This window comes from Caenorhabditis briggsae (genome assembly GCF_000004555.2).
Source record: "Caenorhabditis briggsae complete genome, chrX, whole genome shotgun sequence".
Classification (NCBI taxonomy): Eukaryota; Metazoa; Nematoda; class Chromadorea; order Rhabditida; family Rhabditidae; genus Caenorhabditis; species Caenorhabditis briggsae.
In genome coordinates this window covers 5946583-5960139 of record NC_013491.2, presented here as the reverse complement: position 1 = coordinate 5960139, position 13557 = coordinate 5946583, and the positions used below count along the sequence as shown (strand labels likewise).

Below are 13557 nucleotides of genomic sequence, written 5' to 3'. Positions count from 1 at the left end.
TAGGTCACAAAGTGAACTTTCCTGAAGAGAACGTGATTTTGTTGATATCTATGAATTTTCGATCGAAAATCATGTTTGAATACATGCAATTAGAAGAAGAAGTTCTTAAAAGTCAAAAATATGATGGCTACGTTAAAAAAGATTTTTTCTTATGTCAAAAAATATATTTTTCAGAATCGAAACACAAAACACTGCGAAGCATTCATTTTTCTCAAGATCTACTCAAATTGAGAACAAAAACAAAAAAAAATTAATTAGGTTTTGTGGGAACAAGTTGGTTTTTGATAACTGTGCTTTGAGATTTTAATGGAAAAACTAGAATTCTAAAAAAAATCGGAAAAAGAACGATCATCAGCAATATCATTCTGGTACAGAAAAATCGGTTCTTTCCGAAAAGACAATATAAAAAAAATAATTTTGTGAAAAATCCCTTTCAAAATGTACTGAAATTCCCAAGCATAAGTGAAATGTTACAGTTTTCACTGGATTTTTTGAAGATCATTCCGTTTTTTTCTATATTTCGGGAATAGGGTTCCCAGATTAAGCCTGGTTAGGACCGTTGTCGCAATTCTTGGGACCGGTGGTCCGAAGATGGGACCGGCAGTTCGGTTTTGAGACCGTTCTTCGCGGAAAGAGCCGAAAAATCGAAGTTGTGGAAGAAAAACCTCGGTGACCGTGGCTCCTAATGTCACAGAACGACAACAACCGTAACCTGAAAAAAAGTTCCGGATTTATCAGCTTGATGTTGCGCATTTTTTTTCGACTTTTTTACTATACATTTTTTCAGTTTGCGCGGGGAATCATAACAAAAAACCCGACAAAAAACAGTGGAAAATATTTGTTTCAATTTTTTTCTCGAAAAGCAGCCAAAAATACAAATTATGTACTGTATGATTTTGTACCGTACGTCACTGTTTACAAACAAATAAATCAAATCTAAAAATCAAGAAATAAATCCTAACAAGGAAAACTCAGATTTTGATGAAGATTTCAGGATATGATAACAATGGTTATCTAGATCCCTCTGAAAATTTTAGAAAAAAAAAAAGGAAAACTGTTTTTCTTATGTCCCACCATCTTTATATCAATCGTGGTGGTCGCATCCAAAAATATAGGCTGTCAGTAATCGTTTAGGTTGTCAATAAACAATGCGAAGAACCCAGCCACCGGCTCAAAGTTGTATTTTCGGCCAAACGAGAAAATCAGGCTTCAGATAAGAAAAGCTCCGTCACAAGCATCGTCACAGCATCCATGAATGGAGAACTCGACCAATCTTGGGTAGATGAACCTCGAGAAAGATTACAAAATATCAAGAATAGCAAGTCATGTCGTTCAGTAGTAAGTCTGTGATGCTTTTAAAAGTGATGGGAAGAAGAAAAAAGAGGCAAAACCACAACCGTCCGGTTATCTCATACCCACCACCGCATCATCTGGACTGATTTCCATTTTCATAGATTGGTTCGTGTCGAAATCAACAAAAACATGCATGTCTTTCCGCATTTTTTCCCCGAATCGATTTGTTATTTTCTTCATCACATGTTGGCGCTTTGGCAGCCATGGAGGGATTGCTCGTACTGTCAAAATTTTGGTTTGTCATAGCGGACAGAATGTTACACACGCATGTCCTATACTCATTGGCTGCCGTGCGACTGTAGGATTGCTGTTCGTAATCACTCGTGATTCGTTTTTGTCCTCATCGTCCGTTGTCCTCCCGGCAGCCATCCAGTATTCAGAATTTAGAATTGCCAGTGTTTAGATTTGAACGACGGGCAGAATATTCCAAACGCATGTCCTCAGCACCATTCACTGGGCGTCGGGTGACTGCAGAGTTGTTGCTTGTAAGAAGCTTACGGCTCCATTTTTTTCCTCATCGTCCGTTGCCCTCCCGGCATGGAGGGTCACGCTTACTCTCCAAATTATGGTTTGCCAGTTTTAAGACGTGAACAGCGGAAAAAGTACCACACGCATGTTTCCATCGACCCTCATTGATCATCGGACGATGGTCTTTTTCACTTCTCCCTGATTTCTCATTCACACGCTGCTTGTCCAGAGTTTTCACTCAGACTGAAAACTGAACACTGTCTACCTGAAAGATATGTGTGCCCTATCCGAACCTAGCTAGCTCATGTTTCGACAATTTTTTTGTTTTCTGTATGCATTTATTTCTACGATTGCACAAAATAGGAAGTATTTCATACACATATGTTTCTCTTGTGTTAAAAGAAAGTCCGTCAAACACTGTAATCAGTTTCCTTAGACTACACGCATATTTCCATCAATACTCATTTGTTGCCGGGCGACTGTAGGATTGTATCCACATTAAACAATTCTACTCTTAACACTTTTTTTACTTATTCCTGATTCCTCATTCTCTTGTGACCAGCCATAAATATTCTTATATTAGTTTTCATTTTTTTGTTTAAGTTACTTTTTTAGTGCCTGAGAAAAACTTTGATTTGTCCCCTAATATATAAATCTCAGAATTCCATAAAATGGGTAACAGGTATGTCTACAAAAAAAAAGCACAACTTCTGTAAGGTCCTGTGCGTTCAAATTCGTAAATTTTTCTATACCAGTGACAGGTACTTTTTCCCCACATGTAGCAAACTTCTCAGTGGTCCAAAGCTTCAAGGTTATAAAAACATCTTCCTTTCTCTCTTTTGTATACAGTCTCTAAGCAATCTCTGACCACAGATTTGAATTCATGTTGTTTCTGCAGACCCATAGACGTCCGCATATGTTTTTTTTCCTTTTTCGTGGCGAGACTCGCTGCCTCTCTAAGCACTAAGACCACATACGTTCTGCGGGGTACCGAAGATTTTGAAAAAGGCTTCTTATTTTCCTCTCCTTTCTCTTAGAATTTCATGCTTATTTTCAGCAGAATGCTTACACAGGCGATCGAAAAGGGACTTATGACCGATATGGGTGGCGGACTCGAGTATCCCCTGGACCGAAGCGGTTTGCCAGATTTCAAAAACCATGGTATTCACATTTTCTAAAAATTCTTCATGCGCTAACTGTTATTTTTCAGATAATCCACTTTTACGCGAATTTGAGGAGAAGCAAGCAAGGAGTTGGAAGGTGGTCGACGAAGCTGAGCCACAGGATTTCACTGAATTGAGACCTGTCTTCAATCTTGGAGTCGGATTCGTGCCAAAAGAGGCTCATTCAGTTGTCCCGGATATTCTCAGATATTCTCCAGACTATTGGAACCCTGTAGCAGATGGAGGTTAGCTAAAATTTTCTTTATTTTGTGAATATTTAAGTTTTTCCAGATCATTTCCCGGATTTCGATACCAATCAAGGAATGAGAGGTCAAGGAACATCCAACTATGTCCCATGTGATTTTTGGGATATCCCGAACGGAGGTGAAGTGGAAAAGTATCATAGGCTTCACCTCTAAAATTTTTTCAGACGATTTGGCTTTGCATTCAATGAGTGCACATCATTCAGACGATCATTTGGGATACACACGTTTTGATGACCTCACCCCAAAGGACCGGAAAATGAGCAAGAAACAGTCAGCTGAAAAAAGACCAAGAAAGGGCCGGCAGAAGAAAGTGGATGGGAAGGCAGCTAAGAAATCCAAGAAATCGAAAAATGGTGAGTTCCAGAAACATGGGGGGAGAGGGGGGGGGATACTATCACATAGGCCATCGTTTAGCAGGTTCTCCTGTGAGAACGTAGTTCAGTTCAAGCACCGTGGCGCTTTTGATACTGTACTTCCTCTTATGCTCACCTAAACTGTCAGGCTCAAGTTTTATGGTTTCGGTAGGCTTCTGTGAAGGCAAATACAGTATCTATGAAATACAGTAGCAAATACAGTATCTCGAAAATACAGAATATCAAAAAATTGTTAACGCTATTTGTCTTAAAAATAAAAACACTTCGGTACATATGATTTTTGGTTTGCTCAGTGCGGTGAAAGTAGATCAAATGAAAAATATCTCAATTTCGACAGTCCAAAAATGATAGGACACTTTTCGAAGACCGTCCATTTTTCGAGTTTTTGAACCATTAAAAAACTTTCAAGTATTAGGTTGAACAAAAAGTCTTTGTAATTTTTGAGTTTTTTTTCCAAACTGAATTTATTCAAAGAAAACGAGATTCATGGTGTGATATATTTATTATTAGTATTAATGACTTTTTCCAACGTGATGGAAGTTGATCAATCTCATTCGTGTAGAACTCGGAAGACTGGGAGCCAAAATGGTCGTCCAACCACTTTTTGACATCTTTTTTATCATGGAATTTCGATGGCCAAGATGATTCTGCAGGGAACATAAAAATGATATTCAAGTAGGGCCAGGTCTGGTGGACACGGTGGATAACACAAGGTCTGGACTCCGAGCGTCTGGAGCTTCTGGCGTTTGTTCAAAGTAATGGGTGGTCTTGCGTTGTCATGAATCGTCAACAAGTTGAAATTTTTCGGGCGGTTTAATCGATAAGCCTGGGCCACTATTTTATAAAATAGCAGTTTATGTCTGCGTTGTCAGTGACACCGTTTGAAGGAAGTCTTCTGAAGTTAACGCCTTCGATGCCCCACTAAATGGACAACATAACTTTTTCTCAAGAAGTTCTGTTGTGATGTCATATTTGGCGATTTCCTCAGGCGGGGACCGTTGCCTACTTTTACTCATCAATAGTGATAATATACTTCACCCAATTTATTGTACGTTTCATAGTAAGCAATAAAAATGCCGATTAGTAAGCAAAAAAAATGCCGAGACCAAGCTTTGGACCTCTTCCAGATTCATGAATATGATCAATGATCGTTCCTTGAGGACGCTTGAGACTTGCTGCAAGATTGCGTGACGTTTCTTTTTGTTCTTCTTCTAGCGCTCTAGAGGTATCCTCGTTGAGATCTTCACGGATCTTGGTTTGTCTTTGAGATCGTAATTTTCTTCGGCGATTGCTTTAAACAAAAACTTTGTTGTAGTGTATGGCATATTGTTTTCACCTAACTATGTACACAATTTACGACAAGCTACGCTGCATTTGTGACCTTGGAGAAACTCGTTCAAAAAAGCACCCCTGAGAGCATGGTCGTTTGTAAGCAAATTCTCGGTCATTATGGACGCTGTCGGTAATTTTTAGCAAATGTTTTAAACATGCGCAACTGGTACTACAACATAAAAAAACAGAATAATAAAAAATTGAACCAACGCTGAGACATGACCATCCAAAAAAATTACAGACTTTTTGCTCAACCTAATACTAGAAAAATTTTAAAACTTTTTTATCATGTTCAGTGTTTTTGGTTTTGATTCATATCACATTCTGTCTATCTCAAGGGATATTTCAGTCAAAATAGAAATTTTAGAAAAGTGCTCAAAAATTTTCGAAAACTAATCAAATGATTTGGAAAAACCCCAGAAACATGTTTTCTAATTATATTTCTTAAAATTATGAAATCGGCAAACTTGTCATTTCGATTTGGCTTGATCAGTTGGAGCACAATTTGCTCCTGAAGGATTTTGTAAAAAAAATGCTCAACATGCAGCTCGCGGAGTTTCTAGATCAAATGCGTCTCCAGGAGCCGTTCGCGGAGTACCACGAGAAAGAAACAATCATCAGACGCATTCATAACTGGACTTTATTGACCCCTGAGATGAAATCGTCCCTCTTTGGTATTGTTGACATACAGTAATGATTATCGCATTAATCGTTTTTTTTTTCATACAAATGACCCTTTTCACTTTCTCCAATTAGATTCTATGCTCTAACTTTTTTTCCTCCTCCTCAACACATCGAAGATGGTCGTTTTGGTTTGCCCTTTTTTCCTCCAAAATCTTTCTTCATATGCATCCTGTACCAAACACAGAACAAGTATTCGTTTTGCGTTTTGCTCCTACACGTGTCTAACATTTTTCTGTTGTTGTTCATCTCCCCTTTCCGACGACGGTGAGACTCTGTCAATTTTTGAGAAATCGTTGCCTCTCGATGAAATCCAACAGTCTCCTCACCGCCCTTTTTCATGCCTTGTACTTTTCTCATCTTTATTTTGTGTGTTTTCTTCTACTTTTGAACTTGATGCGTTGTAAATGATTCTCATATCCCATCACAGTCCCATTCCCCACTGCTCCTGACCTGTCGACCCGATCTTTCCGGTTTTTTTGCCTCCCACTATAAGAAACGCATGAATGTTCTACCTAACACCCTAGGTCTTTATATCTTCATTTTCGCGATCCATAATTTGTAAACATCAACATTCGAAACTACCAATTTGTTTATTAACCTCATAACTACTTCTTTTAAGTAATGAAATTTGACACTTGTAAAAAAGTTGTTCATATCAAGCGCAACATGTATTTTTGTGTTCCCACTTCTCACTTTTACTGAGAACACTTGCAATTTGACACCTGACTTTTATCTGCTCTAATAATCTTCAATTTGAACAGTGGACAATACTAGCAACTCATAATCCAAACGTTAATTTATATCAAGGCTGTCGAAACCTGATCAGCGGTTTCTTGGTTACAACACTTTTGGGATATGTGGGATTCGGTGGCCTAGCGGCTCTAAAAACTTCTGGGTGGCAGAGATTATTTCTGAAAAATGGGCAGTTTGGTCCACGGCAACCTACCCAATGCTCCTGTTTTTGATTCATGGCCTTTTGAACGAACAAAACGGTTCCCCCAAAGAAACGTTTCTTTGCAACACACTGGCAACGAGGGTAGGGTGACCATTTCATCTTTAAACCATGCTTTTTTGCGCACACACTACTCATCTCGCTTCCTCCTTTTGTCATTTTCCTTACGGGCTGCTTATAGTCTGGTTGCTTTTTACTGCGTCGTACCAAAAATTACTATTTGAGATACAGCCAAAGGTAATCTTCTCGTTAAAGAGCTTTGTCCTTTTCCTCCGTAACATATCATCTGATTTTCATTATCAGAGATTGGTCTGTGTTCGAACCGACCAAATCCGACAAATGTACACAAAGATTTAAGTGATTCTCAATCTCCATGCCTTTTTCTTACTGACAGTGACTGTGAGGTGCTCGTCTTCCTAATTTTTCCTTCATCGCTGATTGGTTTCCCGTCAGCCATTGCATCTACCTTCGAAATTTTGGTTTGCGTGTCTAGGTCTGAAAGACGTACAGAATACGTATACCACACGCATGTCCCCATCAACACTTATTGGCCGCCGGGCGACTGTAGGAACTAGCCATTTCTTACTACTCCCTGTTTTTTTCATCACTTTCTGTATGCATCCATTTCGTTTTCACAAAGCAGGGAGTTTTAAACACAGTGATTTTTCTTGTGTTTCAATGTAAGTGTCCGTCCAACACTGTCCTCAGTTTCTTTCTTCTTGGTAATGTTTGTTTTATTCATCTAGACTCATTTCTTGGTCTCAGTTCTTGACTCGTGCCTTTCTCTTCTTTTGCCTTTTTTCTTTTACTATTGATTTGTTTCTACACGGATGTCAATTCTAGAAAGTCGTCTTCTTTTTTCCTTTTCTCTTTCTGATCTTATCTACCGAACTCTATGCCTCGACCCTGAGGTTCTGGATTTTCAGCTTTCAAACATCTGTGTCGAACAAAACCTAACTATGAACAACTGGGGGGAAAAATACCAATCTGGCCTGCCGGGACCGCGCCCCACTGGTAGGTTATTAAAATTTTCATTGATATTCAAATAAATTTCAAAACGTTTGCTGTGGTGTCCAACAACTTTTTTCAGAACGGGAAAATTGGACAGCAGCCGATTTTTTCGTGATGACTCCAGCGGCTCCGTTGCACAATGCTCAGGAAACTGGTTGGCCGAGTCCAATTTCAACTGGTAAGTTGGCAAACGTTGAAAATCAAAACGTTTTTCTTTTGAAATTAGGTATTGACAAGATCGCGGTTATTGGAAAATTGAATACCGTATTTGCTCCAATAGAAGCTCACCTTTACTTGCACTTCAAGCTCCATTACCTTGATTTTTTGAAGAAATATCGAAAATCTGTCAACTGATAAAATATTGGTCATACTGTGATAATACATTTATCATTTTGATTATTTTTTGATATCGAACTGTGATAATTGAGCTTTCAAGGCACGTACTAGGTGGACTTCTAAAAAAACAAATATAGCATTTCCTAGTCTATGCTTGAAATACAGTGCGTTTCACATTTATACATTCACCCTAATTTTGGAGCATAACAGAATAACCGATGGAAACAGGTATTCGGTGACTAAAAAATATTCAGGACTTCAAATTACATATCCTTGATAGTTTTCATAATGATACCAACAAAACTGGCAAGATTAGGCTACCTTGACTGAAAAATGGCTCTCTGCAAGCGTTTCATGAAAAAGAAAAATCTGAAAAAAAAAAAAAAAAAAAAACCCTGAAAAATCTAAATTTTGCTATGGCTAGTCATATTTCTGAATCGGAATTTTGTAAAAAACATGTCAGGTAAGTATTTACCACCATTGCACAAAGTACAGAACCTGCCGGGTGCTCAGGAATGCAATCGTGGCCGAATGATGCGATTCGGAGCAGAAGATCAGTTCAGGACTACCAGTACATCCCAATTCCTCTTCAATCTATGCCAAATCGTACTTTTGATGGTATCAATTCGTATGGTGCTGCCATCAAACATGAAATTGTCTCTTTTTCTTGTTTTTCTGGAGGTGACCGTATAAATATGAAACGCTTGCAGAGAGCCATTTTTCAGTCAAGGTAGCCTAATCTTGCCAGTTTTGTTGGTATCATTATGAAAACTATCAAGGATATGTAATTTGAGGTCCTGAATATTTTTTAGTCACCGAATACCTGTTTCCATCGGTTATTCTGTTATACTCCAAAATTAGGGTGACAGTATAAGTGTGAAACGCACTTCAACGTGATTTTTCAGCAGTCTCATCGAACTATGACCTGGATAGCATCCAACCTTCGAGCTTTTATCTTGGAGCAGCTTATGAAGCGCTGTTGGAAAACGTCCTGAGCCCGAGCTATCAGCCTCCAAATGCCGAAAACATGAGCTACGGTCATACGGTAAACGGAAACAATCTTTTTGCGGAGCATCACTCACCACAACGTGGATCTAACAACCCACTGCAACCACCGATAGCAATGTCTACCTCATCATCGATGCCTTCCAAGAACACTGTAGCAGATGTGGTTCATAGCTGCCGTTGTTCAGAGGCATCAAATGATGAGCATCTTCAACAAGCGCTACAAATCATGCGCCGACCAAATCCAATGAATACCAATATCAAACAAATTATATTGGAGTTGTTCAAAACCCTCGGAAATCTTGGAATGGAAAAATTCAGTTCCCGGCTTCTGGAAATTCCATATGTGGCTTTTCGGTTTGAAATGAAGTTGGACATGCCTTTTGAATGTTATCACAACCGGGAGGACATCGTCCGGGTGATATTCAATTTTTCACAGTTGCCGAGGTGTATGAGAAACCAGCTTCTTCGTCAATCCAACTGCATTTCAGTCAGGTAACAAAAGATACAGTAATTCAAATATTCAATATTTCTATTTTTAAGTGTTAATGATCCGAGAAGTGCAAACCTGAAAGAAGAAAACAAAAATCAATGGAATCAGTGAAAATGGGTTAATGCGCAGAGATGATAATCACTTCCCCACTCCAAACATCGAACTCGGCTACTTTTGGTATTTTCAATTTTTATTTTTCGCTTTAATCCAACTTCGACCAATTTCATGAACTCCACCTAAACTCAAATAAATTTTTAAATTTTCTTTTTCTTGCTGGTTTAACAGATTCAGAAGTGAAGAAAAACTAAATTTCTAAAGGAATAGGATATTCTCTTAAAGATTCCTAGACCCTCCAACGTCGTCTGACTAATTGAAAGAGTACTATCAGCCAGCTTCTACACAAACGGACTTCCTATGAATTTTTTCTCTTTCAAGTGAAAATCTGAAAACTTCTTTGTGGCAAAGTTATTTTTCTGAAAACAACTAACAAGTTTTTCCACGGCAACCATAGCCCGAGCTGTTAGCCTTTTTCAACAGCCTTGTTTAAGATCTACCCAAGTATGACTTATCCAACGGCATCTTGAACGAACGAAATGGTTCCCCCAAAGAAGCGTTATTTTGGAACACATTGTCAACAGGTGTAGGCCGGCTGCTTCATTTTTTAAACATGTTTTCGCGCATACCCCTCATTTCGCTTCCTTTTTCTGTCATTTTCCTTGCTGGCTGCACACTGTGTATTTGCTTTTTACTGCGTCGTACCAAAGTTTCCAACAGTGCTACAGCCAAAGATAATCTTCTCATTATCGAGCCTTGTCCCCATCTCAATATCATCTCATTTGGTTCTCTCTATCATAGATTGGTCCGTGTCCAAATTGACCATTGATTCACACTTCCCTCGCTTTTTTCTCACTGAGTTGCTTGTTATCCGTTTTCTCCTCCTCACCCGCTGGCCTCCCTGCAGCCATGAGGGGGTTGCTCGTACTATCAAAATTTCGGTTTGTCCGAGCAGACAGAATTTTCCACACGCATGTCCACCGCTCATTGGCTGCCCTGAAACTGTAGGCGTGAACTACGGAGAATTGAACTACGGACAGAATGTACCATACTCACGTTTCTGTAAACACTCATTGGTCGCCGGACCAATGTAGGGTGTCCACAACGATCAATCCTCCGTTCAAACCTTATTTACTAGTTCCAGATTTTTTATTTTCACTTTGCTTCTCCAGAGTTTTCATTAATACGGAAAACTGCCCACTTTCTACCAGAATGACGCGTTAACTGTTTTCGAACTTAACAGGAATCTAAGCTCTGATCTGATTCCCATTGTAACAGATAGGTCCGGTTCCAAAACAGAAAAAATCTGATGGCTCACCGTTAAGATGGGGATGGTTCTCTATAAACTTTGGTATCTTGATAAGTGTCCCAATCACTATTCTTACCCTCTCGTTTTTTTTTCATCGCGTTTCTGTGATTCTTTTTTTTCACCATCACCCCTCGACCTCCCGGCCGCCTTGGAGGGTCACGCTTGATATGAAAATTTTGGTTCTCCATCGACATTCATTGGCCGCAGGGCGACTGTAACGCTGCTCATTGTGAGTTGCTTGCGTTTCAATGTTTCCCTCATCCTCCATTGGCCTCTGGGCAGCCATCGCGCCTTCTATCCAAATTTTGCTTTACCAGTGTTCAGATGTGAACAGTGAAAAAAAATACCACACATGTCCCCATCGACACTTATTGGCCATCGAACGACGGTATTTTTTACTTCCCTCTGTTTTCTCTTTCTGTCTCTGAATGTCCAGAGTTCTCATTTAGATTGAAAACTGAAAACTGACTACCTGAATGATATGTGCAGCCTATCCGAATCTAGCTAGCTCAGAATAAGACAATTTTGTTGTTTTCTGTATGTATCCATTTCTACGATTGCACAAAATAGGAAGTATTTCATCCGCAGATGTTTCGCTTGTGTTCAATGTAGGTGTCTGTTGAACACTGCCCTCAGTTGTTTGTTTTATTCATCTTTACCTAACTTATTTCCTGGCCAGTGTCATTTTACCCATTTTTTCCTCTATTGATGTTTTTCTGAACGAAAGACGATTCTAGTAACTCGTCTCTTTTTCTCATGTTTCCCTTTCTCATTTTATGAACCGAAGCCTGTAATTACTGCTCGACTCTGAATTTTCGAATTTCTAGCTTTCAACAAACTCAATCGAACAAGCAGCGACTGATGGACAACTGGGGAAGCAAATATCAATCTGGCCTTCTGGGTCCGTGCCCCACTGGTAGGTTATCAAACTTTTCATTGACATACAAATCAATTTTGAAGTTTTTGCTCTGGTTTCCAACAATTTTTTAGATCGCCAAGATTGGACAGCAGCCGATTTTTTTGTGATGGCTCCAGCTGGTCCGTTGCTCTATATTCAGGAAACCAGCTGGCCGAGTCCGGTATCCACTGGTAAAATGCTAATAGTTTGAAATTCTATAAAATACATACAGCAAACTTGACATGCCATGTTGCTAAAATCTTCTCAAAAAAATAGAAATAGATTATTCAAAGATATCTTTTGAATGACAGTTTTGCTCTAGTGGAATCCCACCTTTGCAATTATCTGAGTTCCCATGTGAGATATCAGAAATCTGTCAACTGCTAAAATATTGGTAATATGATGAATAATTTGAAAAAGCACGATGAATAATTTATCAGTTAAAACTCTCTGATATCTTACAAAGGAGCTGATATATTTGAGCTTAAAGTGCACGCATACGGCGCGCTTCTGTTAAAGCAAATACAGTATCCACTAATCAGAACTCATTTTATCCTTCAATATAATATTTCAGTCCCATCAAACATTGATGACCAGGATGGCCCAAAGCCTTCGAGCTTCTATCTTGGAGAAGCTCATGATACGCTGTTTGGGGACTTCCTCAGCCAGGTTTCAAATCGAACGGACAACATTATAGCATTCGGTCCATCACAGACACTCATGGGAACGCCTGAAACATCATCGACTCCTCCCAAACACTTGAACCATGACTGTCCTTACTCCGAGACGACGGATGATGAACATCTTCAGGAAGCCCGACGACTCATGGACACACGCGCTTCGAAGTACACAAAAATCAAAAAATTTGGATCCCGGCTACAAAAAATCCTTGGAAATGATGAAATGGCGACTTTCAGTTCGCAGATTCTGGAAATTCCAATTGAGGCCTTCCAAAAGCAAATGGCATTAGACACGCCCTTCAAATGTTATAACGATCGGCAGAACATACTCCAGCTCGTGACCAATTTTTCAAAGTTGCCGACGTGTATGAGAAATCAGCTTCTTCGTCAAGCCAATCCTATCACAGCAAGGTAACAGAACATACAGTAACTCTCAAATTGTTTCGTTTTAGTTGCAAAGAAGCAAGCGGCTCAAGCTTGAAGGAAGTTTGGTTTGGAATGAAACGCTTCCCAAAACAAAAACGAATGGATACAGTGAATGAGGTTCTCAGCGCCGGCAGTGTTATCTATAAAAATTCTGAGGAGATGTTGATAAAGGCACTGGCGACAACCCCACATGAGTGACTGATTTTTCATTTCATATCATATAATTTTTCTATACCGTTTTATTCTAATAGAAGCTCACTCAAACAGTTAACTTAAAGGTCGATTATCTTTGTTCCTATGGGAGATGTCAAAAATTTGTGAACTGATGAAATATTAACAATATTACGATAAATAAGTTATCAGTTGACAGATTTTTGAATTCTCCCATAGAAATAGAGATAATTGATCTTAAAGTAGACGGTTCAAAGGGGCTTCTATTAAATGAAATACAGTATTTCTTCATTGTGACTTCATACCCCGCCAGACACCACTTATCCCATTTTGTATATTTTTTGCTCACTTCATCTCTTCTTCGTCTACTTCTTTCCTAACTGTCCCTTTGAGTGAAAATTCTCTAACTGTCCCTCTGAGTATTAATCTCTTAGTTTACCCGTTCACATTCCTATCACAAACTCACGACTTCAAGTTTTATATCAATATCGTCGAACTCCCACTGCTTATATCCTCAATCCCAACATATACCACATCTACTTTTTGTATTTCTGCAATTTGTATGTTCATGCATATCTGAAC

General features: G+C 39.1%; 3 protein-coding genes across 3 annotated transcripts; 2 read left to right on the top strand and 1 right to left on the bottom strand.

The window, feature by feature from the left end:
* Window positions 1-1309: 1309 nt before the first annotated feature.
* CBG27559 lies at window positions 1310-1452 on the bottom strand (the record flags this gene model as incomplete). The annotated part of the gene is given in 2 exon segments (XM_045239231.1): window positions 1310-1408; window positions 1423-1452. The coding sequence occupies 2 exon segments, from the start codon at window positions 1450-1452 to the stop codon at window positions 1310-1312; spliced, it is 129 nt and encodes a 42-aa protein (XP_045100012.1).
* Window positions 1453-2882: 1430 nt separating this feature from the next.
* On the top strand, window positions 2883-7364 carry CBG27558 (the record flags this gene model as incomplete). The annotated part of the gene is made up of 5 exons (XM_045239230.1): window positions 2883-2982; window positions 3032-3229; window positions 3276-3368; window positions 3415-3603; window positions 7252-7364. 5 exons carry the CDS (start codon window positions 2883-2885, stop codon window positions 7362-7364), a joined length of 693 nt encoding a protein of 230 aa, XP_045100011.1.
* Window positions 7365-7422: 58 nt separating this feature from the next.
* On the top strand, window positions 7423-13002 carry CBG17555 (the record flags this gene model as incomplete). The annotated part of the gene is made up of 8 exons (XM_002644037.1): window positions 7423-7606; window positions 7683-7781; window positions 8435-8620; window positions 8845-9439; window positions 11628-11716; window positions 11791-11889; window positions 12273-12789; window positions 12831-13002. 8 exons carry the CDS (start codon window positions 7423-7425, stop codon window positions 13000-13002), a joined length of 1941 nt encoding a protein of 646 aa, XP_002644083.1.
* Between the last annotated feature and the right edge of the window lie 555 nt (window positions 13003-13557).